Source organism: Anomaloglossus baeobatrachus, chromosome 5 (genome assembly GCF_048569485.1).
Source record: "Anomaloglossus baeobatrachus isolate aAnoBae1 chromosome 5, aAnoBae1.hap1, whole genome shotgun sequence".
NCBI classification, from domain to species: domain Eukaryota; kingdom Metazoa; phylum Chordata; class Amphibia; order Anura; family Aromobatidae; genus Anomaloglossus; species Anomaloglossus baeobatrachus.
The window spans coordinates 29,204,685-29,231,621 of record NC_134357.1 but is presented as its reverse complement, the minus strand read 5'-3'; the positions used below and the strand labels follow the sequence as shown (position 1 = coordinate 29,231,621).

General features: G+C 47.1%; 2 protein-coding genes across 4 annotated transcripts in view; both read left to right on the top strand.

Annotated features, from left to right (window-relative positions):
• The first annotated feature begins 2,516 nt into the window (after positions 1-2,516).
• On the top strand, positions 2,517-26,937 carry LOC142312599 (olfactory receptor 1L4-like). The gene is made up of 2 exons (XM_075351591.1): positions 2,517-2,857; positions 25,992-26,937. Exons 1-2 carry the CDS (start codon positions 2,517-2,519, stop codon positions 26,935-26,937), a joined length of 1,287 nt encoding a protein of 428 aa, XP_075207706.1.
• Positions 20,789-26,937, top strand: part of LOC142310731 (ovostatin-like) — a 215,987-nt gene continuing 209,838 nt past the window's right edge. For 2 of the 3 annotated variants that reach the window (XM_075348359.1, XM_075348357.1), the window contains exon 1: positions 20,789-21,093. The gene's annotated coding sequence lies outside the window, so the exon portion shown is untranslated. The remainder of the gene's footprint in view (positions 21,094-26,937) is intronic. The other variant, XM_075348358.1, reaches the window with a different exon arrangement.

Sequence of the window (26,937 nt, the reverse complement as noted above, 5' to 3'; positions counted from 1 at the left end):
AACTGTAGTCACAGGAACATCAGACTGCTTGGAGATGGTCTTACAACCTTTACTTTTAACATGCTTGTCTATAATTTTCTTTCTAATCTCCTGAGACAACTCTTTCCTTTGCTTCCTCTGGTTTATGTTGAGTGTGGTACACACCATGTCACCATACAGCACAGTAAGTATCTGTAACCCTATATACAGGCCCACTGACTGATTACAAAATTGTATACGCCTGTAGTGCTAATTAGTGGACGCACCTTGATTTAACATGTCCCTTTTGTCACATTATTTTCAGGAGTACCGTCATTTCTGTCCAGGCCTGTTTCATGAGTTTTATTTATTTATTTTTTTATTCTGTGGTACATAATTGAAAAGCAATTTCTGACTTTCATTTGTTCATTTTCATAGATTTATTATTACTTTTGTCAGATTCAAGCTTGTTCTCCTGCTTCACTTAATGAAGCACGGACTGTAGTGTTTCACTGAACATTGAGAAACTGCAGCTCGTCGCCACATGACTGTGTGCAAATCACATTTGAGCAGTCCCAAGATGACTGTTCAGACCATGGAATCTGTGCTTAAGATTAGGCACCAAGTTGACGTTTTGCTCCAGATGCAGGAAAACCTAGATTTGTCTCTGCAGATGACCTGATGGAAAAAGGAGATGGGGCCACAAGAAAAGCATCTGAGGGTTACATGATTTCTTCAGTCACCATTTGGCCACATTGCCTACGTTATTTTATGATCTATTGTAAGTCCAGCATTAACTGGAAATCCTCTACATCAAAAAATGTGCTATATGGAGACTTGATGAAAAATTAAGATCTTTATGTGATTTTTTTTTCTCATGATTGCTTCTAAACTTTCCAATGTTAGCAATATTTTTCTCTTTATTTTCATGTTGACTTAGGATGATATTGATAAATAATACAGAAGATGGATTTATATTGTTGGGATTTTCTGAATATCCATATCTACAAGTTCCGCTATTTCTGGCTTTCCTGTTTATATACTTACTCACCCTCACTGAGAACACATTGCTTATTATGATTATATTTTTGGATCCACATCTTCACACTCCTATGTATTTCTTTCTGTGTAACTTGTCCTTTGCAGATATTTGCCTAACCACCATTGTCCTTCTCAGGTTCCTCTTGACTAGTTTGGACCTGAAATACATATCATATTCGCAATGCTTGACTCAACTGTATCTTTACATTTCTTTCCAGTGCTTGGAATATCTTTTGTTGACAGTGATGTCCTATGACCGCTATGTGGCCATCTGCAATCCTCTTCGTTACAGTCTCCTCTTGAACAAGAAAGTCTGTGTTCTACTAGTCGCTCTCAGTTTCCTTGTCGTCATACTAATTCCTTCACCGGTCATTAGTGCAGTTTCTCTGTTATCGTTCTGCTTTAGAAAAGAGATTGATCACTTCTTTTGTGATATTTTGCCTTTACTTAAAATCTCCTGTACAGATCCCTCTCGAGTGGAGACCATTGTGTTGATTGAAGGGACAATTTTTGTTTTCTTTTGCTTGGGTTGTATATTATTTTCATATGTTTCCATACTTCTTATGATATTGAAGATACAGACAGCATTTGCCAAACAAAAAGCTTTCTCTACTTGCTCTGCCCACCTCATGTCCATCCTAATTCTTCATCTGACCCTCCTCTGTGTCTATTTCCAACCTCAATTGGACGATCCCTCTCACAATAGTAAAGATCTAACACTTCTTAATACCGTCATGATTCCAATACTGAATCCAGTTTTGTACAGTCTCCGAAACAAAGATGTCAAATCAGCAATTCTAAAACTTGTCAAAAGAAAATTAAAGGTATTGAAAGATAAATAGCAGCGCAAAATTAGTGAAGAGCAAAGCCAAGAGCGGAATCATTTTCACTAAAGTATCCTACATAACCCTACAGTTGTAGCCTAACGTTTTCAGACTGGCACAAATTTTGGTTTTCACAGTTTATTTTTATTTTGTTTTTTGTTTTGTTTTTTTTACCTTTGACCGCACCCTATTATTCAGTTTCTTCTTTCTATTTCAATAAGTATAAGATGACAGAATAATTTTAGGGCATGTTCAGACATGAGGGTTTTTTAGGCTAAAAAACGTGATGCTGAATTGTAAGAAAATCTGTTGAAGAAATTCAAGGCTAGATTTTGACATTACAGCTGCGTGAACATTCCCTATAACTTAAGAACTAGATGCACACATCAACATCCAAATCCAAGGCAAATGAGTGTACAATTATGTTCATTGGGAATCTGCATCATTTAAACTACTGTGTGAATTCCTATAGGAATGTGAAGTGCACCTCAATCTGGATCAGGATCTATGAAAAGTCCTACAATCGGAAATCAAATTTCAGTGGAATGTGGACAACATGTTTTATTTAGGAATCAAACTAACAAAAACCACATAGGACTGCGCTAACCAGAATATTACTGACATTTATAATACCATCCAAAAAGAAGTACAACATCTATCCAAAGTAGAGTTAGGAAAATAAACACATACAAAATGCTGGAACTTCCCAAGCTACTTTATATATTCAGAACTATCCCATTACTAATCAAGAAGAAGCCTCTACAAAAACTCCAAACTCAACTAACATCTTTTGTATGTGGTAAAACTAAACCTCGAGTAGCACAATCTACCCTTAACAAAAACAGAATCAATGGGGGGTTGGGGATGCCAAACATAAGGGCTTACTATCAAGCAATGACAATTAAAAGCAGCCAGAAGTATTGGAACAGAGGTGATAAACCTGCATGGGTGGGACTTGAAGATTCTTATTGTCCAAATATAGAAGTTGGAGACCTGGTGGTGGCCTACCTGTGCGACTCTAAAAAGCGACTATGGTACCTAAGGAGGTCATCACCAGGAACTCAATAATAGCATGGAGAAAATTCGGAGCCAATCTAGAAAAATACACGGCACCGAATCAATAGGTTGGATGAAGATCGAAACGCTTTGTGCATTCTCACCAAGATTAAAGCTCAACCACTGGAAATCCAAGGGAATATGCTTAATCTCAGACATACTCGATAACGATAAGCTGAAACCCTACCAAGATTTAACAAAAGAATTCAAACTAACAAAGCCAAATAAGAAAACTTGGAAGATAATAGAAAAAATATTCATGAAACCTAGCACCACCCTCCACCTTCCAAGTAACATCACAGTTCTCTTAAAGAATCCAAATAATTAAAACACTTGGAAAACCAAATATATCTACCAAATTTATAATGAAGACACAAATCTCCTTAACTTAAAACACTTGGAAAAGTAGAAAATCGAGTTAAAAAGTCCCAGAAAATCAATTTGAAGAGAGATTTCAAAAAGTCATTGGCCACAGTCTACAAAAATATACCTTGCGTTGCTCTTATAGAAACCAATTATAAGATAATAACCCGCTGGTATTACACACCCCACAAATTGCATTTAATTAACCCAGATACCTCAAACAAATGCTGGAGAATCTGTGGAAATTCAGGCAACATAACTCACATATTTTGGTTGTGTTCAAAAATTAAGAAATTCTGGAGAGACATTCAATCACTTATAAGGTCCATTACACAGCTAGATGTAACTCTAACTCCAGAATTAGTTCTTCTTCTCTTAAACATTGAAGCGATACCTAAACATTTTAGGCCCATAGTAATACATATTCTACTAGTTTCCACTAATCTCATTGCATCCAAATGGAAAAGTGAGAAAGCTCTTAATATTCAAGAAGCTAAGGAGAAACTAAAGGGTGCTTTACACGCTGCGACATCGCTAACGATATATCGTCGGGGTCACGTTGTTAGTAACATACATCCGGCGCCGTTAGTGACATCGCAGCGTGTGACACAAAGGAGCGATGATCAACGATCGCAAAAACGTCAAAAAACGTTGATTGTTGACACGTCGCTCCTTTCCATAATATCGTTGGTGGTGCATGCCGCTGGTTGTTCATCATTCCTACGGCATCACTCATCGCTATGTGTGACGCCGCAGGAACGGCGAACATCTCCTTACCTGCGTCCACCGGCAATGAGGAAGGAAGAAGGTGAGCGGCATGTTCCGGACGCTCATCTCCGCCCCACCTCTGCTATTGGGCAGCTGCTTAGTGATGCCGCAGTGGCCTCGCTGTGACGCCGAACGCACCTCCCCCTTGAAGGAGGGATTGTTCGGCAGTCCCAGCGACGTCGCTGAAAAGGTATGTGCGTGTGACGCTACCGTAGCGATAATGTTCGCTACAGCAGCGATCACCAAATGTCGCACGAACGACGGGGGCGGGTGCTATCATGCACGACATCGCTTGCAATCGCTAGCGATGTCGCAGCGTGTATAGCACCCTTAACTCTACATAAAACTATAGAGTACTATTATGCCATAAAAAATAATACTCAAACCAAGTACTTCACCAAATGGAACCCATGGCTAGAGCCCAATCACCGACAAACTACAGTCAGGGCCAGAAATATTTGGACAGTGACACAAGTTTTGTTATTTTAGCTGTTTACAAAAACATGTTCAGAAATACAATTATATATATAATATGGGCTGAAAGTGCACACTCCCAGCTGCAATATGAGAGTTTTCACATCCAAATCGGAGAAAGGGTTTAGGAATCATAGCTCTGTAATGCATAGCCTCCTCTTTTTCAAGGGACCAAAAGTAATTGGACAAGGGACTCTAAGGGCTGCAATTAACTCTGAAGGCGTCTCCCTCGTTAACCTGTAATCAATGAAGTAGTTAAAAGGTCTGGGGTTGATTACAGGTGTGTGGTTTTGCATTTGGAAGCTGTTGGTGTGACCAGACAACATGCGGTCTAAGGAACTCTCAATTGAGGTGAAGCAGAACATCCTGAGGCTGAAAAAAAAGAAAAAATCCATCAGAGAGATAGCAGACATGCTTGGAGTAGCAAAATCAACAGTCGGGTACATTCTGAGAAAAAAGGAATTGACTGGTGAGCTTGGGAACTCAAAAAGGCCTGGGCGTCCATGGATGACAACAGTGGTGGATGATCGCCGCATACTTTCTTTGGTGAAGAAGAACCCGTTCACAACATCAACTGAAGTCCAGAACACTCTCAGTGAAGTAGGTGTATCTGTCTCTAAGTCAACAGTAAAGAGAAGACTCCATGAAAGTAAATACAAAGGGTTCACATCTAGATGCAAACCATTCATCAATTCCAAAAATAGACAGGCCAGAGTTAAATTTGCTGAAAAACACCTCATGAAGCCAGCTCAGTTCTGGAAAAGTATTCTATGGACAGATGAGACAAAGATCAACCTGTACCAGAATGATGGGAAGAAAAAAGTTTGGAGAAGAAAGGGAACGGCACATGATCCAAGGCACACCACATCCTCTGTAAAACATGGTGGAGGCAACGTGATGGCATGGGCATGCATGGCTTTCAATGGCACTGGGTCACTTGTGTTTATTGATGACATAACAGCAGACAAGAGTAGCCGGATGAATTCTGAAGTGTACCGGGATATACTTTCAGCCCAAATTCAGCCAAATTCCGCAAAGTTGATCGGACGGCGCTTCATAGTACAGATGGACAATGACCCCAAGCATACAGCCAAAGCTACCCAGGAGTTCATGAGTGCTAAAAAGTGGAACATTCTGCAATGGCCAAGACAATCACCAGATCTTAACCCAATTGAGCATGCATTTCACTTGCTCAAATCCAGACTTAAGACAGAAAGACCCACAAACAGGCAAGACCTGAAGGCTGCGGCTGTAAAGGCCTGGCAAAGCATTAAGAAGGAGGAAACCCAGCGTTTGGTGATGTCCATGGGTTCCAGACTTAAGGTAGTGATTGCCTCCAAAGGATTCGCAACAAAATATTGAAAATAAAAATATTTTGTTTGGGTTTGGTTTATTTGTCCAATTACTTTTGACCTCCTAAAATGTGGAGTGTTTGTAAAGAAATGTGACAATTCCTACAATTTCTATCAGATATTTTTGTTCAAACCTTCAAATTAAACGTTACAATCTGCACTTGAATTCTGTTGTAGAGGTTTCATTTCAAATCCAATGTGATGGCATGCAGAGCCCAACTCGCGAAAATTGTGTCACTGTCCAAATATTTCTGGACCTAACTGTATATAGCCCAACTGACGTTAAGATAAGAAAACACTAACTATATTCGAGAAATACAAGCTCACTAATAATTCCAGGCCTTGGCACAGGTTTGTACAGTTTATTTTCTCTGCTGTCATAAATAATACTTTTGAAATACCGTATTTTTCGCTTTATAAGATGCACTTTTGTTCCCCCAAATTTTGGGAAAAAGTAGGGGGTGCGTCTTATAATCCGAATATATAGATTATATACTGCAGGGCCCAGGGGAGGTGGGGGCAGCTCTGGAGCAGTGCTGGAGGCTGCGGCAGGCTAGTGGAGGCTGGTGAAGGCTGCAGGAGGCAGCGGGAGATCTCCTGCTCCAACTCATATAATATGCACTGCCGCTGTCCATCACCGGGGTGCTGAAACCACACCGCAGTGATGGGCTCGGGCAGCGACGCATATTATATATGCCTACGCCCCCCTTTGATGGCACATGCCCCCCTGTGTCAGATATGGCCCCCATGTTGCTGCCCATAGTAAAATAAAAAACTCTTTACTTACCTCCTCCAGCGTGTTTCCGCGGTCTCCTTGCTGCTGCTGTGATCAGGCATGCAGAGATGATGTCACTCTGCTGTGCCGCTCACATGACCGGAACTGAGAACCAGGAAGTGCAGGAGCTCAGCAGCACGGAGGGAGACACGAGGGAGGACAGCGCTGGAGAAAGTAAGTAAAGAGTTTTTTATTTTACTATGGGCAGGAGCATGAGGGCCATATCAAACACAGGGGGATGTGTTCCATCCATAGGGGGTCATGGGCAGCACAGGGGGACGTGTTTTATCCATAGGGGGCCATGGGCAGCCCAGGGGGATGTGTGCCATCCATAGGGGGCCATGGGCAGCACAAGGGGACATGTGCCATCCATAGGGGGCCATGGGCAGCACAGGGGGACGTGTGCCATCCATAGGAGACGTGTGCCAGTTGTAGGGGACATGTGCCATCGATGGGGGACATGTGGCATCATTGTGGATGTGTGCCATCAATGGGGGACCTGGGCAGCACATGGGGATGTGTGCCATCCATATGGGGCCATGGGCAGCACAGGGGGATGTGTACCATCCATAGGAGACCTGTGCCAGCTGTAGGTGACGTGTGCCATCTATAGGAGACGTGTGCCAGCTGTAGGGGACGTATGCCTTCAATGGGGGACATGTAGCATCACTGGGGACATGTGCCAGCACAAGAGGGCTATATTCAATATAAGGGGGCCATATCCAGATTAAGGGGGCTAATTTAAGAACGGGAAGGCTATGAGGGACATATACCCCATATATTTTGTTAGACGGACACTGGCATTATAAGACGGACCCCATTTAACATTAAAAAAAAATCTCTTTCCCTTCACCAAATTTGGGGGTGCGTCTTATAATCAGGTGCGTCATACAAAGAAAAAAATACGGTATATATTTTTTACTACCATAGTGCACTGCCCCCTATGTCTATCATTGGGTATTGTTCAGTCTCTCGTAAGAGTTTTTCCTGTTTTTTAATATTATTAAAACTTTTTCTTGGTTCATCAAATAAAAGATATTTTTATTTACAATTATTCTAGCATGAATCGCTTTGTCACTGATGGTTCTATCTATAACTGAGGGTTCGGTTGATAATTTTTTACATTAAACTGCTTTTCTAGGATCTTTAAATATTTACTGGTTAATGGTAAATGCTGTTGAGAATCCCCTTTTGGGTTCTTCATATAAGACGCTGGGGAAAAATTATTTACTAGGATAAAAACAAGAAGCAGAAGGTGTAATTTTGTAAGTCTATATTTGTGTATATATAGGGAAAGACTTTGCAGGGATCTTTGCTCTCTAAACTACGTGTTAGAGGCTGAATCTATGTGATAATTTTCGGTGGAAGTAAGAAGATCCTAGTAATCGATCAACATTATTTTCTGAAGACACAGGGTACAAATAGACCCAAATTCACTGCAAGAAGAGTTTCTGTTCAGGTATGGAAATAATTACAAAATGGGAAGATAGGATTATTTATACAGGTATCATTTTTGTGACGATGCAGCTGTTTTTCTCTTATTTTTTTAGAGAACAAGTGACGACTAAGGTCGTCACAGATAACACACAAACACCCCCCCCCACTAGACAGGGACACCAGCCAAACACAAAACAAGGAGTTCACAGGCCTGGAGGCAGGAAAAGTGACAGTTCAGTCTTGGAGTTTGAAGTGTGATGAGTAAACACTTGGGTGTCTGGGTTTGTGGCCCAGGCACCAACAGCAAGGTTGGCAGACGGTGGTGGCCGTCTGCAGGAGTGGTGGAGCGATGCGGAATCGTAGGACCGGGGTCGGGTGACGGCCCGCCGGTACCGACCGGGGAGCGAAGTGAAGCCAGCACACACAGGCAGGGCCATCGGACCCCGACCAGGCTTGGAGCCGCCGACAATAGTCAGATCTGAATGTGACTGGAACCCCAGGGGTTTCAGAACAGCAAAAGTCCCGATTGAAGGCAACCGCCCACACCATGAGGGTATACAGCTACCGCCTAAGGCTAGAGACCCAAGGGCCAGCGCCTGCGGGCAAACGGGTACCCATACACCAGGGAGCGGACTACCATTGGGAATCCATACTAGTCAGAAAGAAGAACATCGAGGTGCAGGGAAAGACAGCCGCCATCACCTGTCCGGGGAGAGACACTGCAGCCGGCTGCGGAACCCGTCCATCCAGCCGTTTGGTTTACCGAGGACTTTGTACCTTTCTTACTGAGTGAGTACACCCATGCCATCCGGCACCGCGCCGCGCTGTCCCTGCGACCCTGCACCTCACCGACCCTGCCTCCCCGTCACCACATCACCGGGCTCCGGGACCACCGACCCCTACCCACGGAGGGGGAAAACAACATCCCAGCTGCTCCCTACCATCGCTCCCGGGATCCCCGTCACCAGCAGCGGTGGTGCCTATCTTCACCACGACCCGTGGGTGGCGTCACGGACTAAATCCCCCAACCAACCACCCCTTTCACTCATGGGCGAGGAGCGCCGCTCGAGTCCCCGGATCCGGCCCACCGCTGGAGCTACCGAGCAGCCATCGCAGCAGCGCCGGACCCGAGGGTTAGCGAGAGCGCAGCAGCAACGCCATCCTCCCTGCCCGCGACATATACATACAGTATATATATATATTTTTATATATATATATATATATATATATATATATATATATATATATGAATAAATATATAATTTATTTAATAAACAAATATATCAAACCAAAAAGATTGCTGCAGGCTGAAAGCTAAAATTTGCCTCATGTTTATATAAAGGATCAGGCAATTTTTAGCTTTAAGTTTGCAACATATTTTAGTTTAAGAAATTTGCTTGCGGTGTTTTATTCTGTTTTTATTTTTTTGTCTTCTTTTCTTTTTGGGTCAGGGTTATATATTTACGATATACTATTATATTACACAATTTTTGTGTAAGGCATTGACTGATTAGTAGCAAATAGGGATGATCGAATGCCTCAAATATTCGGCTTTGTGAATATTTGCCGAATAGGTCGCCATTATTCGACTATTCGCGAATATTCGATGCGCAATTTAAGTCTATGGGAAACCCAAATAACAACTCTTCGGAACTATTCGGGCTTCCCATAGACTTACATTGCTCATCGAATATTCGCATTGCGGCGACCTATTCGTTAGATATTCGCGAGGCCGAATATTTGTGGTATTCGATCATCCCTAGTAGCAAAGCAAATGAGGCAAGATTCAAATTTGCCTGTTTGCGTCTTTTTTTCCTGGAAATTGAATGTACCATGTTATACTTTGAGGCCTACCCATAACCCAGAGCATAATAAACATGATATGAAAAGAAAAAATAACAAAAAATCCTTATATTCATCTCATCGCTGCATCTACAGATTACAACAGATTGCTCTAAAGTCCCTGGGCCCCTTACGCTGCGCTGGGGTTTTGGCTTTGATATGGGCTTAGAGGGTTATGCCCAAGCTGTGATCATACGCACGCATGTGCAGAACCCTATCAGACCTCATTAAAATCTGAAACCCCAACTCAGAGTTAGAGGCAGGGATCAGAAAATGCGGCGAGGAAAGGACGGGTGATGGTGAGTTTGGAGGTGCTGGAGACATGAGCGGTTAGATAAATATAAAGATTTTTTCCGGCACAGAAAATTTTTACTTAAAGGGAACCTGTCACCGGATCTTTATAATACTCACCTAACGGTCAGTGCGGAGCAGACTGGTCGGATCGGCATCTCCATTCTCCGGGTCCGCGCCTCCTCTTTCGGACATCTTTGTCCTCCTTCTTCTGCAGCTAGTGTGTATGACACGTTTTACGTCATCTACACTAGCCGACATTGAGGTCCTGTACAGGCGCACTTTGATCTGCCCTGGACCTGGAGAACGGAGATGCCCATCCGACCAGTCTGCTCTGCACCGACCATTAGGTGAGTATCATAAACATCCGGTGACAGGTTCCCTTTAATTTGTGCAGAAGCAAATTAAAAAAAAAAAAGTATTTTGGCAAATGTGAGATTTGTAAATAAATTTGCTCATCTTTAATAGTAAACTCAATAGAACCGCTATGCCCAAATGATCACATAGCGGAGAGTTAGAAGGGGCAAGATGATATTTTTTAGATTTTTATCCATACACTGGCAGTACAAGGGGCTACAAAAAGCAGCTCTCACCCTGGAGGACCGGACCTGTCCAGCATTACATAGACAGCATATTGGTGTGAATGGGCAGCATGTAATGATTGGGCTCTCCTGTGGGGGCACTGCAAAAAAAATGAAACATATATTTCCCCAGTTTCTCACAGATCACAGCCTACTGGAGAGATCAACAGCAAGAAAATGCTATAAAATCAACTTTCAAATTGCCAGGGACCAATGCGTATATGGTTTATAGATGACTTATCAGGACCATATAGTCAATACCATGTAATTTTTTTCCTTTGTAGTACACAGCCATGATATCTCACTGGTAACCATGAAGGCTTTCACCCTTAGTTGTTGCTCCTGGGAAGGGATAAAGGAGAGGTTTTCTCTATAGATGGGAGAATTTATTTGAACCAAATTTAATTTTACTCTGATTTTACAAAAATCCGCATTCTGGAGAATACAGATATTTTTGTAATTCAGCATAATGGCGGCCAACTTGCTGAACAGTAGAGGGTTGGCCGAAGGTTAAAAAGGAAAAAAAAATACTCACCTCACTGCTGACCTTTGCCTACTGTCCCGTTCTCTACATCTCTGGCCCAGTGTTCACTCCATGCTGGGGCTTCCGGTCACAAGCAGGCCTCTCAGATTTCACTGAGTTTCCTTCAGGTCCTACTCCTGGCATGAAACCCCGGCCTCGAGGAAACACCGGGCAGAAGATGTGACGCTTTGAAAGAGCGGAGGACCATGGAGTGGGCAGCAAGCAGCAGGAGTGGCAGGAGGTGGGCATAAGTTTTTACATTTTTTTTTATTATTTTTACATCTTGCATTCAATATGTTCTGGGGTCTGGAAAATTCTTCTAAAACTAACTTCTAATGTAACATTTACCTTTTAAATTTTTTTTTTCTTCAAAAATGTTTATTGAAAAGGAGAAAATATCAAACAAAATCAAGTATAAGTAACTCTATAACATAGTGGTATTTTTTTAGTTTGTTCATGAATACTTCCACATATCGAGGAAATAAAGACAATCGCAATAAGAGATCAAGTACACACAATTCTCCATGTGGACCTAGGTAATGAGTCAATGAAAATAAGAACGTTGATTTCTGAAGCACTAAAATTAGATTAATAAAAACTGGAAAGAGAAAAGAATATTAAGAAGAAGCAAAGAAGAATTCAAATGAGAGGAAAGACAGATCAGAAAAAGAAAGAGAAGAGAAAAGGGGGGCAGAAGGGGGGGGAGGGGAAGGAGGGACTTGGGGTCTCCCTTGGAACACAACCTGTTTAAGGAGGTCTACACTCCACCTCTCAGCACGAACCGAGCAAAAATTAAGTGATTGGTTCCTAAGAGGAAAGGATTAGCTTGAAATCAGCGGATTCTCTAAATAGAAGCTACGGCGTCCAAGAGCTGAAAAACTTGCTCAGCTGGAGCTCAGAGTGGGAGGATAGTTTCTCCATCCTGAAAATGTGATACATTTTGGCCAACCACTCTAGAATCGTCGAGGTTAAGGGTACTTTACACACTGCGATATCGGTACTAATATCGCTAGCAAGTGTACCCGCCCCCATCGGTTGTGCATCACGGGCAAATCGCTGCCCGTGGCACACAACATTGCTAACAACCGTCCCACGGACTTACCATCTCTGCGACGTCGCTCTGGCCGGCGATCCACCACCTTTCTAAGGATGCGGTTCGTGCGGCGTCACAGCGACGTCACACGGCAGCCATCCAGTAGCACAGGAGGGGCGGAGATGAGCGGCCAGAACATGCTGCCCACCTCCTTCCTTCCTTATTGCCGGTGGTCGCAGGTAAGGAGATGTTCGTCGTTCCTGCGGTGTCACACATAGCAATATGTGCTGCCGCAGGAACGACGAACAACATTGTACCTGCAGCAACGATATTTGGAAAAGGAGCGACGTGTCAACGAGCAATGATTTTTCCCGTTTTTGCGCTCACTGATCGTCACCCCTTGGTGTCACACGCTGCGATGTCGCTAACGGCACCGGATGTGCGTCACTAACGCACCCTGACGATATATTGCTAGCGATGTCGCAGCGTGTAAAACACCCTTTACACCCGACTTCCACTTTCTCGGGATGATCACTCTGGTCGCGGCAACAAAATGACGGAGAAGACCTTGCTTGATCTCCTTGAAAGCTCTGGGCATCATGGACAATAGACCGATCTATGGAAAGCATGTGATTGTCAGCCCCGTGATATGGTTTTGAATTTGGAAAACTTTACTCCACAATTCCTGAATTATCGGGCAGGACCACCAGATATGCAGCATGGATCCCTCAGCAGCATTACATCTCCAACAAGTGTCAGGGACGGTCGGGAAGATTTTGTGTAGCTCCTTTGGACACCTATATAGAAAAACACAAATAAAGTAAACATTCCGGCTCACCAATCGGTAGATCTACATGTCTATTTGGGCCAGTGCACGGTGTCTGTGGTTGGCTTCCACAGGTGTAGCAATCATTGAAGGGAGTAAGGGGTAGAAACAAATCCAGCACTGATGACCATAAAAAAATATTTTTCTTTATTTCAAATTCATCGTAAAAATTAGAATGGATCAATCCTTCCTAAAGCCCTGGTTACGCCTTACGCGTTTCAGAGAAAATATTCCTTAATCATTGGCAAATACCAACAAGAAATGATCTTAAAGTTTTTTTCCTGCACCTTACAAGGCAAGGGAAGTCACCTTTTAGAATTTTATAAGAATGTCAGTGGGGTTTTCTATTTCTGCTGTAATCATTTTTTTGGGGGTGAAATGTAAGTTGTAGTTGTGCAAGGACAAATCAGAGCATCTGTACATAGAATATAAAGGTGATATAATTTAATATCTGAACAGCTTATACCTCTCTGTTGCTAGGAGTCTATAGGAGTGTATGCATGCAGAACACCAGGGACAAAACTAGGAAAGGGTATGCAGGGCATTGCCCCGGGTGCAGCCAGCAGGGGGCACTGTCAGGCCACCTCAAGGTGTCTCCCGGTGGGCAGGCATTTTGCCGTTCCCCCAGGAGTGGGATTTGGCTGTTCTACAAGGCAGTTGGTGATCCCTTCCTGACAAAACCAATTTCCATTTTTGCGTTTTTGTTTTCTGCTCCCCTTCTTCCAAAGGCCAACTCATATTCATATGAGGGCTTGGTATTTGTTGGACAATTTGTACTTTTGAATGACACCATTTATTTTACCACACAATGTACTAGACCATAAATACTAAACAAAATATTTAAAGTGCAGCAATATTGTGACAAATCAATTATTATTTTTGGAAATTACTTTTAAGAATTATACTAGCTGTACTACCTGACTTCGCCCAGGTTAATAACTGCTGTTAACAAAATAGAATGTATTAACAAAAATTTATTCTGCACACAAAAACCACTGAAAAAATAGATATAAATATAATGTCTGTCTCCCCCTCTGTATCTCTCTCTCTCTCTATTTCTTTGTCTGTCTCTTTCCCTGTGTCTGTCTCTTTGTCTGTCTCTTTACCTGTTTCTGTCTGTCTCTTACCCTGTCTGTCTCCTTCACTCTCTTTCCCTGTCTGTTTCCCTGTGTCTGTCTCTGTGTATTTGTCTCTTACCCTGTCTATGTCTGTTTCTTACACTGTCTCTGTCTGACTCTTTCCCTGTCTGTGTCTGTTTCTTTCCCTGGCTGCATTGTGACACCCAAAATTCCATATAAGGGCGTGGCTGCGCATTCTTCTGAAGTTCTGGCTGCACTGTGGCTGCCAGCTCCATTCGCTTTAATGGAGGAAGGTTTTTTGGTTAATAACTGTAAAGCGCGGGGTTAAAATTTTTCCTTTCGCCACGACAGCACCCACGAGAGAGGGATCCGCCCCTTCAGGACAGGAAACCTACAGATAAAAAAGGGGCAGTCCCCCTCCCTCATCAGTTGGTTTCCTGTCCTGCATGGAGAGGAACCTACAGTACCTGGGTCCTGTTGAGTCCGTGCGGTCTCCAAGGGAACGGCGGAGCTCTGGATCCGGAAGCACGGTCGGTGGAGCTCCCCTCGTGGACTCCGTCCTCCGGTGCACCTCGTCCTCTTTCTCCTGGTCCGGCTTTGCCTCCGGGAGATATGACGCCTGCAGCAGGGTGTGCTTCTCCCAGTCGTGTGCGCGGCAGGGGGGGGCCCTGCCGCGTCGAAGGTGCACGCTTCCCTGCTGCAGTGACCCGGAAGTATACAGGACCACTTCCGGGGGAGCGGCCGGGAAGGTTCCTAGTGAAGCCCGTGGTCCCCTCCATCCTGGCCGGACGCTGCGATGCTGGTGAGTCTAGTGCGGTCGGGCCGGAGCCTCTCCCTGACGCCTGCCTGCGTCTTCCCCACCACACGGGTGCCGGACGCGGGGTAAGTGGCTGTGTGCTCGGCGGCCGGCACCTCTCTGTGGAACGGGCGGCGCCTCCGGTTGCACGGCGGGTGCGCTGTGTCCGGGGCCGCGTCCCCGCTCTGTCTCCCGGTAGTGCACGGAGGGTCGTCCCGGTGTCCCTGCCTGCTCGTCCGGGGTCGGTACTTCTATGTGGCTCCCTGCGGGGCTTCAGGCGGGCTGTGTGGCTTCCTGATCACAGCTTGGGAGCTGTTTTTTTGCCGCATGGCCAGGGGCCCCTGTAGCCCCTGTGTTTACCTGGCACCCTGTACCTCCGTGGACTCATGGCCCCTGTGAGGCTTCTGTAGACTCTGGTAGCCTCTGTGGACTCCTGGCCCTCGTGGCCTATGTGGTGTCCTGGTCCTCGTGGCCTGTGTGATGTCCTGGCCCTCGTGGCCTCTGTGGCCTCCGGGCCCTCGTGGCCTCTGTGGCCTCCTGGCCCTTGTGGCTTCTCTGTGTCTCCTGGCCCTCGTGCCCTCTGTGGACTCATGGCCCCTGTAAGGCTGCTATGGACTCCGGGCCCCTGTATTTCTGTGGACTCCTGGCCCTCGGGCCTCGGTGGACTCCTGGCCCTCGGGCCTCGGTGGACTCCTGGCCCTCGGGCCTCGGTGGACTCCTGGCCCCCGTGGCCTCTGTGGACTCCTGGCCCTCGTGGCATCTGTGGACTCTGGGCCCTCGTGGCCTCTGTGGACTCCTGGCCCTCGTGGCCTCTATGGACTCCTGGCCCTCGTGCCCTCTATGGCCTCCTGGCCCTCGTGCCCTCTATGGCCTCCTGGCCCTCGTGCCCTCTATGGCCTCCTGGCCCTCGTGACCTCTCTGGACTCCTGGCCCTCGGGCCTCTGTGGACTCCTGGCCCCTGTGCCCCTGTAGGCTCCTGGCTCCTGTGGGCTCTGTGGACTCGTGATGGCCCCCTGTGGGTTCCTGACCTTTGTAGGTTCTTGGCCCCTGGGGCCTATGTGCCCTCCTGGTCCTTGTGGCCTCCGGGCTCCTGTGGCGCTGGGTTTCCTGATCTCTGTGGCTCCTGAGCCTCCTGGTCTCTGTGGCCTCTGTGTCCTCTGGCCCTCCTGTCTTCTGTTCTCGGGTCCTCCGGGCCTCGGGCCCTCCCTGTCTCTGAGCCGCCTGGCTTTTGCGCCTTCGGTCGTAGTGGCCCGGGTCTCCTGGCCTCGGCGCTCTGTGTCTCTCGGCCTCATGTTTCCGGGCCGCGTGCTTCCTGGTTTGGTGCCTGCCCTTGATCCCTTGTACCTCTTGGCCTTGGCCCTCTGTGTTGCCTGCCCTTGGGCCTCCTGGCCTGGGGCCGCTGTTCATCCTTGCCTTGCCCACTGTGCTTCCTGGCCTTGGGGCCGCTATACCTTCTGACCTCGGGCCTCTGTACCTTCTGGCCTCGGGCCTCTGTGCCTTCTGGCCTCGGGCCTCTGTGCCTTCCGGCCTCGGGCCTCTGTGCCTTCTGGCCTCGGGACCTCTGTGTCTTCTGGCCTCGGGCCTCTGGGTCTTCTGGCCTCGGGCCTCTGTGCCTTCTAGCCTCGGGCCTATGTGCCTTCTCGGCCTGGGGTCCATGTACCTCCGGGCCTCGGTGCCTCCTGCCTTCGGGCCTCTATGTGTGCTGCGCTGCGCCTTGGGCTCCTGGTCACGCGCTTCAGTTGCCTCCTGGCCTCATGTCTTCTACCTCGGTGCCTCTGGCCTCTCGGGTTCCTGGTCTCTGTGGCTGCCTGGCCTCTATGTGGCTCCCTGGCCTCTGTGTGACTGCCTGGCCTATGTGTGGCTTCCGGGCCTCTGTGTGGCTTCCTGGACTCTGTGTGGCTTCCTGACCTCTGTGTGGCTTCCGGGCCTCTGTGTGGCTTCCTGGCCTCTGTATGGCTTCCTGGCCTCTGTGGGGCTTCCTGGCCTCTGTGTGACTTCCTGGCCTCTGTATGGCTCCCGGGCCTCTGTGTGGCTTCCGGACCTCTGTGTGGCTTCCGGACCTCTGTGTGGCTTCCGGACCTCTGTGTGGCTTCCGGACCTCTGTGTGGCTTCCGGACCTCTGTGTGGCTTCCTGGCCTCTGTGTGGCTTCCTGGCCTCTGTGTGGCTTTCTGGCCTCTGTGTGGCTTTCTGGCCTCTGTGTGGCTTCCTGGCCTCTGTGTGGCTTCCTGGCCTCTGTGTGGCTTCCTGGCCTCTGTGTGGCTTCCTGGCCTCTGTGTGGCTTCCTGGCCCCTGTGTGGCTTCCTGGCCTCTGTGAGCCTTCCGGGCCTCTGTGTGCCTTCTGGGCCTCCGGGGCCCGTGCTTCTGTGCCTTCTGGCTCGGGCCTCTGTGTCTCTTGGCCTCTGTGCCTCTTGACCTTCTGTGCCTCTTGGCTTCTTGGTCTCTGTGCCGTCTTGGATTCTGTGCATTTCTTGGCTTCTGGGCCTCCCGGCCCCGTGCCTCTGTGCCTGCTGTGCCCGGCCTCTGTGCCTCTTGGTCTCTTGGCCTTTGTGCCTCTTGGCTCCCACCTTGTGCCTCTGGGCCTCTGTGCCTCTTGGCCCTTGTGCCTCTTGGCCTCTGTGCCTTCTTGGCCTCTGTGCCTTCTGGGCATCTGTGCCTTCCTGGCCTCTATGCCTTCTTGGCCTCTATGCCTGCTTGGCCTCTGGACCTTCCTGGTCTCTGTGCCTGCTGGCTTGGGCCTCCTGACCCTGTGCCTCCTGGCTCCGGCCTCTGTGCCTCTGTACCTCTTGGCCTCTGTGCCTCTTGGCCTTTGTCGTTTGGCCCTCGGGCCTCTGTGCCTCTTGGCCCCTGTGCCTCTTGTCCTCTGTGCCCTTTGGCCTCTGTGCCGCTGGGCCTTTGTGCCTCTTGGCCGCTGTGCCTCTTGGCCTCTGTGCCGTTTGGCCTCTGTGCCATTTGGCCTCTGTGCCGTTTGGCCTCTGTGCCATTTGGCCTCTGTGCCGTTTGGCCTCTGTGCCGTTTGGCCTCTGTTCCTCTTGGCCTCTGTTCCTCTTGGCCTCTGTTCCTATGGGCCTCGGTGCCGGTTGGCCTCTGTGCCGTTGGCCTCTGTGCCGTTTGACCTCTGTTCCTCTTGGCCTCTGTGCCTCTTGGCCCTTGTGCCGCATTGCCTCTTGCCTCTTGGCCTGCGCTCCGTGACTCTGTGCTTCTTGCCCTCTGTGCCTCTGCGCCTCTCTACCTCTTGGGTTCGGGGCCTCTTGACCTCTGGCACTCTTGGACTCTGGGCCTTCGGGCCTTTGGGGCCTCTGGGCCTCTTGTCCTCCGTGACTCCCTGCCTCTATGCCTCTGGGCCTCTTGGCTTCGGGGCCTCTGTGCCGCTTGGCCTCTGTGCCGCTTGGTCTCTGTGCCGCTTCCCTCTGTGCCGCTTGACCTCGGTGCCTTTTGGTCTCTGTGCCTCTTGGTCTCTGTGTCTCTTGGGCTCTGTACCTCTTGGGCGCAGTGCCTCTTGGACGCTGTGCCTCTTGGTCTCTGTACCTCTTGACCTCTGTGCCTCTTGGTCTCTGGGCCTCTGTGCCTCTTGGGCTCGGGGCCTCTGGGGGTCTGGGCCTCTTGGGCTCTGGGCCTTGGGGCCTCTTGGCCTCTGTGCCTCTGTACCTCTTACCTCTTGGCCTCTGTGCCCTGGGGCCTCCTGGTCGTTGGGCTTGCTTCTTGCGGCGCTCCTGGTTGGTTCTTCCTGCCTTGGCCTTGCGCCGCTGCCGCCTTGCGCCTCCCTGGCCTTCCGCCTGGCCTGGCGCCTTGGGCTTCCTGCTTCGACTCTACATCTCTTCTCCTCCTCGTCCGTGGCGGTGCTCTCTCTTGGTCGCCCTTGCTTCTGCGGGGCGTGTTCGCGCCTATCCGGCTCTGTCCGTTGGTCTTTCCTGCCTTGCGGTGTTCCAGTCCGATTGCTCTTCTGCCGAGCGGGTGTCTTCGGTGTTTTTTCTTCCCGCGCAGGCTGTCTTCTCCGTTCTTCGTTTCGCTGCCTGTTCATGGGGGGGGGCTCTGTCCTCGTCTGTGTCGCTAGGTCGGCCCCTTGGCGGAGGGGTTGGTCTTTGTTTTTGTTCTTTGTCTTTCAGAGTTCCGGCGGTGATCCTCGCGTGGCGTGCCATCCCTTGTCCCGATGGCTGTGGGCTGCTGTTCCCCTCTCGTCTGTGGTGCTGCGGGTTCCCCTGGCCTCCTCGGTGTCGGATCCTTCTCCTGGGCGGTTGCCTCCTCCTTGGATGGTTGTGGCCTGTGTCTCCTTCGGTGGTATTGTACGGCTGTGTCCTGCCCTCTCCGTCCGGTTTCCGGTCTTTGCCGGCTGGCCTTTGTTCTTCCGCTGTCTACGGTTGGAGGCTTGGCCCTTCGTGTGGTTTTTTCCCTCCCTGAGTGTGTTATCTCTCTAAGTCTCTCGTGGGTGCTGTCGTGGCGAAAGGAAAAGACTAAATTACTTACGGTAATGGGATTTTCCAGAGCCCACAACAGCACCCTTTACACCCCTGCCCTTTTGTTTTCTTCACCCTTTGGGTTTGGTGGTTCTACGTTTATCTTGTATTGTTACTCATTTGTGGCGGTTCCTCTCCCGGTTCTCTGCAACCAACTGATGAGGGAGGGGGACTGCCCCTTTTTTATCTGTAGGTTTCCTGTCCTGAAGGGGCGGATCCCTCTCTCGTGGGTGCTGTCGTGGGCTCTGGAAAATCCCATTACCGTAAGTAATTTAGTCTTCCCCTCAAAACATAGCCTATGATGCTCTCAGGGTCCAGAAGTGTGAGTGTGCAAAAATTTTGTGGCTGTAGCTGCGACGGTGCAGATGCCAATCCCGGACATACATACACACACATACATACACACACACACACACATACATACACACACATACATACACACACACACACACACACACACACACATACATACACACATTCAGCTTTATATATTAGATGGTAATATGTTAAAAATGAGCTCACATTCCGATTCTGCAGGACAGTAAAATAATGTTGATGTCAAACTTGTCAAGTTTTTTTTTATATATAAAAAAAAACCCCTGTAAATTTGTAAATAATTTATTTTTTGATTGTGCAATTTTCCTTCCAAGACCTTTATGTTGATGAGGCTGTTTGGGGGCTTGTATTTTGTGGGGTGAGACAATTGATACTATTTTGGAATAGATATGATCCTTTCATTGTGCGTGTCATAGTGACCAAAACACCACAATTTTGTTGTTTTTAATGTTTTCTGTGTACCATATTCACTGACTGGGTTAATTAATTTATATTTTGATAGGTCTGACTATTCTGAATGAAGCAATACCACATATGGGAATTTTTTTAAATTTTTTAATAGTTTTATTTTTAACTTGGGAAAAAAGGGGTGATTTTAAAGTTTGTTTTTATTTTTTATTTCATGTTTATTAAACCTATTTTTTTAAAAAAACTTTTCACCGTACTTTTTAGTCCCGGTAAGGGATTTGAACTCGTGTACGTCCAGTTGCTTGTACTATATACATCAATACCACAGTATTATTACATATAGTAAAAATCACACTCCCCTTTGAAGTGCAGCTTCAGGATGGGTTTCAGCATAGCTTTGTGAGGGCAGGTATGGAGGTCTTTAGCAGACCACCGACTGTCATAGCAAGCCATATGCATCTGTCCTATCACATCAAAGGGTAGATGATGGGAGATGATGGCAGTGCTATTAATAACGCTGTCAGAGGTTAACAGTTGGGTGCTCCTCTCCACTCCACCTCCAGCTGTCAAAGGCAGATCCCGGTTGTGACACAGCTATTTTCCGTCAGGTTTGAGGCAAACTCAGCCCAAGAGCCTGATCCATACACGAGATCCTGACTTGTGCCATGTATGTATGTGGATGTTGCAAGAAGTTGAAACTGACAGCTGACACAAAGAACATCAAAAGGACTAGCTCCCTGCATTAAATTATTGTCACATTTTTCAGTTGAAACTCTGATCGCCGACACTTCCGGGGTCAAGGCAAAGCACAGCATGACGAGAGAAACGTATCACACTGCGATGTTACTTCTGCGCCGCAGAGAAGAAATAGTGAGAAGGTATGCAAATAAAACAGGGATAGGGTAGGTTATTTTTTGGGGGGATAGTATGAGGAGATGGTATGGGGAGGAGTGGTGAGGAGGTACTGTATAGAGGTATTGCAGTGTTGAAGAGTCAGTTGTCACGTCCTCACCAGAGTCCACCCCTGCAACTTTTGCTTCAGTCACCAGGTGCCACCATATTCTCGCTGTGGACTGTGCTGGTGATAGGAGGAGTCGTGCTGGTGGTTCTGGTGGGCGCAGGCTCCACTCATCCACTAGGCTGGGTTTTCCTGGCACTTGCAGTACCACTGGCTGAGTGTTGGTGGCGTGTGTCTTCCAGCTGAGGTTGCCACAATTCAGCTACAGCCAATGGGAAGACACCACACCCTTTTTATCCCATCTTCTGTCTGTTAGCCATTGCCAGATATAGATTGTATTTCTGCTAGACTCTGGTTCGCCCTACTCTGATTATTTGATTCCTGCTTTGACCCCGGCCTGCTCTCTATCTACTCTCCTACCTGCCGTATTTGTACCTCGCTGTCCGATCCGGATTTGAGTTCTGCTTTGTTTTCTGATTACGTCCTTCCCTGCTGATTCTGTCCCTGTTTTGCATTTCCCAGTTTGACCCTGCTTGGCTACTACTCTCTTCGGACTGCAGCCTACCACAGGTAGTGATCTCCGGGGCCCTGTGAAATTCCAAATCCCTGAATAGGGGTTAAAGGGTTTCAGGTTCTCGGGGTCCTGCTTTGTGAGTGGCTTTCCCCTAGCCTGTCCATTACAGCCAGCCTGAGCCTGTGGTTCCAGCCAGGCGTTACATCAGTAAAAAGAGTGGGTAGTGTGTGGGGACAGTTTGAGGGCACAGTATGGAGGGGACAGTTTGCAGAGGGGAAGAGGGCACAGTGTAGAGACTGGGCAGAATTAGGAGGAAACAGTTTGAGCAGACAATATGAAGAGGGAGGCTAGTATGAAAAGAAGACAGTGTAGTATATTTATGTACTGTTGGTGGTTATGGGGCTTCATTTATGTACTAATGTTGGTTGTGATGCTGTATTTATGTGCTGATGGTGGTTCTGATGATGTATCCATATACTAATGGTGGTTATGGCGCTACGTTCATGTACTGATGGTGTTTATAGTGCTGTATTTCTGTTCTGTTATTTGTTCAGATCTTTTACATATGTAGCAATCCATATCTTAACTAACAATATGTGTAGCTATATTTATAAAGTATTATGCCGACTGACAAGTTAAGGGTTATTACATCTGTATTTATGTTAGGGTCATTAATTGTAAAATTAGGCACTCTATCGTGCTAAATCCTGACAGCACTGTTAGGATTGGTCTCTGCTTGGCTATTCAAGCCCTCATCACATGACCACTCATATGGGACATTAATATTTACAGTCACGTGTTGATTAGCTTTTCCTCGTGCTTCTCTTAATGAAACAGGGACTATAGGAGTTCATTAAACATTGAGAAAATCAGGAAGAGAAGCTCGTCGGCACGTGACTGTAAGTGTGCAAATCACATTTGAGTAATCACATGGCGACTACTCAAACCACTGAAGCTGTGTTTAAGAGGAGGAACCAACTTGAATTTTTGCTCCAGGAAAACCTATATTTGTTTTGGAAGATGACCTGGTGGAAAAGAGGAGACAGGGGACACAATACAAGAATCTCAGTCACTATTTGGCCCCCACTGTCAACATTGTTTTATTGCCTTAATGCAAAATCCTATCATAAGTTAAAATTGTCTCTTCAGGGAGGAAGGAGACGAACTCTAGTGCCACCTATTGGAAGTAGCAATCCTAAAAGTCAAAAGTGTCTCTTTAACAAGCCTTTTCATATGACCTAGGATTCATGCCAAATCAGAACCTCAATTTGCAGACAAATGATTATCCCTCGTCAGTGCAAAGTATGTTATCAGATCTGGCTGTATGAGAAGCTATAGTGGAGTCTAAGGGGAGAACTTTTCTCCTTGCGGAGACTGACAAACCAATGTGGCTGTCAGTAGTGAGAAGTCTTATAGCTGCAATGCTCCTCTAGGAAATAGTAATTTCCCAGAGGAACATTGCAGCTATAAGACTCACCACTGACAGCCAGATTGGTTTGTCAATCTCCGCAAGGACAAAAGTTCTCCCCTTATGCCTGCTTTACACGCTTCAATAAATCTTTCAATCCGTCGTCGGGGTCAAGTTGTAAGTGACGCACATCCTGCATCGTTCGTGACGTATTTGCGTGTGACACCTACGTGCAATCAAGATTGAACTAAAATACGGTGATCGCATACACGTCGTTTATTCCTCATACATTGGACGTTTTGTTGTATGAACCTAGTCAATTGTAACGTGTGACATCCCTCATACGATTTTGGTGTCTGAGGCTATGTGCGCAGGTGTGCGCTCTGCACCGCAGCTTAAAAAAGGTCCGCTTCAGAGCGCAGCTGAAAAGCTGCGTTCTGAAGCGCCTCACAATGTCTGTCATGCACTAATCTCTGTCAGTCGGTCACTATCTCTGTCCCTCACTCTCTGTCCATGTCAGTCTATCCCCCTCTCTCATATACTCACCGATCCCCGATCCCCGGCTCTGCACGGCATTCACACTGCTCCGGCGGCTTTTACTGTTTTGAAAAAGCCGGCCGCCCATTAAACAATCTCGTATTCCCTGCTTTACCTGCCCACCGGCGCCTATGATTGGTTACAGTGAGACACGCCCCCACGCTGAGTGACAGGTGTCACACTGCACCCAATCACAGCAGCCGGTGGGCGTGTCTATTCTGTGCAGTGAAATAAATAATTAAATAATTAAAAAAAACGGCGTGCGGTCCCCCCAATTTTAAAACCAGCCAGATAAAGCCATACGGCTGAAGGCTGGTATTCTCAGGATGGGGAGCTCCACGTTATGGGGAGCCCCCCAGCCTAACAATATCAGCCAACAGCCGCCCAGAATTGCCGCATACATTATATGCGACAGTTCTGGGACTGTACCCGGCTCTTCCCGATTTGCCCTGGTGCGTTGGCAAATCGGGGTAATAAGGAGTTATTGGCAGCCCATAGCTGCCAATAAGTCCTAGATTAATCATGTCAGGCGTCTATGAGACACCCTCCATGATTAATCTGTAAATTACAGTAAATAAACACACACACGCGAAAAATCCTTTATTAGAAATAAAAAACACAAACATATACCCTGGTTCACCACTTTAATCAGCCCCAAAAAGCCCTCCTTGTCCGGCGTACTCCAGGATGGTCCAGCGTTGCATCCAGTGCTGCTGCATGGAGGTGACCGGAGCTGAAGAAGACACAGCCGCTCCGGTCACCTCCACACAGCAAATGAAGACAGCCGGCGATCAGCTGAGCTGTCACTGAGGTTACCCGCTGTCACTGGATTCAGCGGTGGATGCAGCGGTGGCCGCGGGTAACCTCAGTGACAGCTCAGCTGATCGCGCGGCTGTCTTCAGTTGCTGTGTGGAGGTGACCGGAGCGGCGGTGTATTCTGCAGCTCCGGTCACCTCCATGCAGCAGCGCTGGACGCGACGCTGGACCATCCTGGAGTACGCCGGACAAGGAGGGCTTTTTGGGGCTGATTAAAGTGGTGAACCAGGGAATGTGTTTGTGTTTTTTATTTCTAATAAAGGATTTTTCGGGTGTGTGTTTATTTACTGTAATTTACAGATTAATCATGGAGGGTGTCTCATAGACGCCTGACATGATTAATCTAGGACTTATTGGCAGCTATGGGCTGCCAATAACTCCTTATTACCCCGATTTGCCAACGCACCAGGGCAAATCGGGAAGAGCCGGGTACAGTCCCAGAACTGTCGCATCTAATGTATGCGGCAATTCTGGGCGGCTGTTGGCTGATATTGTTAGGCTGGGGGGCTCCCCATAACGTGGAGCTCCCCATCCTGAGAATACCAGCCTTCAGCCGTATGGCTTTATCTGGCTGGTTTTAAAATTGGGGGGGACCGCACGCCGTTTTTTTTAATTATTTAATTATTTATTTCACTACACAGTATAGACACGCCCACCGGCTGCTGTGATTGGGTGCAGTGTGACACCTGTCACTCAGCGTGGGGGCGTGTCTCACTGTAACCAATCATAGGCGCCGGTGGGCGGGGAAAGCAGGGAATACGAGATTGTTTAATGGGCGGCCGGCTTTTTCAAAACAGTAAAAGCCGCCGGAGCAGTGTGAATGCCGTGCAGAGCCGGGGATCGGGGATCGGTGAGTATGAGAGAGGGCTGCTCAATTCACTTACTCAGGAGTTTAGCGGTCACCGGTGAATCCTTCACAGGTGACCGCTAATCAGGGCGCGACACAGACAGAGCCGCAGCATCACAATGAAGTCGGGTGAGGTTCACCCGAGTTCATTCTGACAGTGCGGCTCTGTCTGTGTCTGCTGTCATCTGCCATTCAGCTCTGCTACATGGCTGTCTGTGTCTGCTGTCAGCGGCCATGTAGCAGAGCTGAATGGCAGATGACATAGTAAAAACGCATCCCTACACATTACACACGCTTGGCAAGTCAATAAATAAAAAAAAAAGGGTGCCCAATGCATACGTCACAGAACACATGATCTAAAGGATCGCACACAAAATTGATCAATTTAACATGGACTACTAACGCACATGTGACAGCAAATGAACGACCTATGTGCAATCTCATTCAATCGCATATGCGACCTGGGCGTGTCACATCGCATACGAGATCGCATACCTAATTGTAAGGTGTAAAGCTGGCTTTAGACCCCCTTATCATAAGTTCAGCATTGATTGGAAAATCCTCTACACCTAAAAAATGTGCTACATAGAGACTTGATGTAAAATTAAGATCTTTATGTGATTTCTTTTTCTCATGGTTGCTTCTTAACTTTCTAATATTGGTAATATCTGTCTTTTTATTTTTATGTTGACTTAGGATGATATTGATAAATAATACAGAAGATGGATTTATATTGTTGGGATTTTCTGAGTATCCATATCTACAAATTCCGCTATTTATGGCCTTCCTATTTATATACTTACTCACCCTCACTGAGAACACATTGCTCATTGTGATTATATTTTTGGATCCACATCTTCACACTCCTATGTATTTCTTTCTGTGTAACTTGTCCTTTGCGGATATTTGCATGACCACCGTTGTCCTTCCCCGGTTCCTCTTGACTAGTTTGGACCTGAAATACATATCATATTCGCAATGCTTCACTCAACTGTATCTGTACATGTCCTTCCAGGCCTTGGAATATCTTTTGTTGACAGTGATGTCCTATGACCGCTATGTGGCCATCTGCAATCCACTTCGTTACAGTCTCCTCTTGAACAAGAAAGTCTGTGTTCTTCTAGTCGCTCTCAGTTTCCTTTGTATCATTTTAAACCCTTCACCGGTCGTTAGTGCAGTTTCTGTTTTTTCATTCTGCTCTAGAAAAGAGATTGATCACTTTTTTTGTGATCTCATGCCATTACTAAAAATCTCCTGTACAGATCCCTCTCAGGTGGAGGCCATTGTGTTAATTGATGGGGCAATTTTTATTTTCTTTTGCTTCGGTTGTATATTATTTTCATATGTTTCCATACTTCTTACGATATTGAAGATACAGACAGCATTTGCCAAACAGAAAGCTTTCTCTACGTGTTCTTCCCACCTCATGGCCATCCTAATGCTTCAACTGACCCTCATCTTTGTCTATTTCCAACCTCAATCTGATGATCCCTCTCACAATAGTAAAGATGCAACACTTCTTAATACTGTCATGATTCCAATACTGAATCCAGTTTTGTACAGTCTCCGAAACAAAGATGTCAAATCAGCATTTATAAAACTTTTTAAAGGAAAATTAAAGGTATTGAAAGATAAATACTAG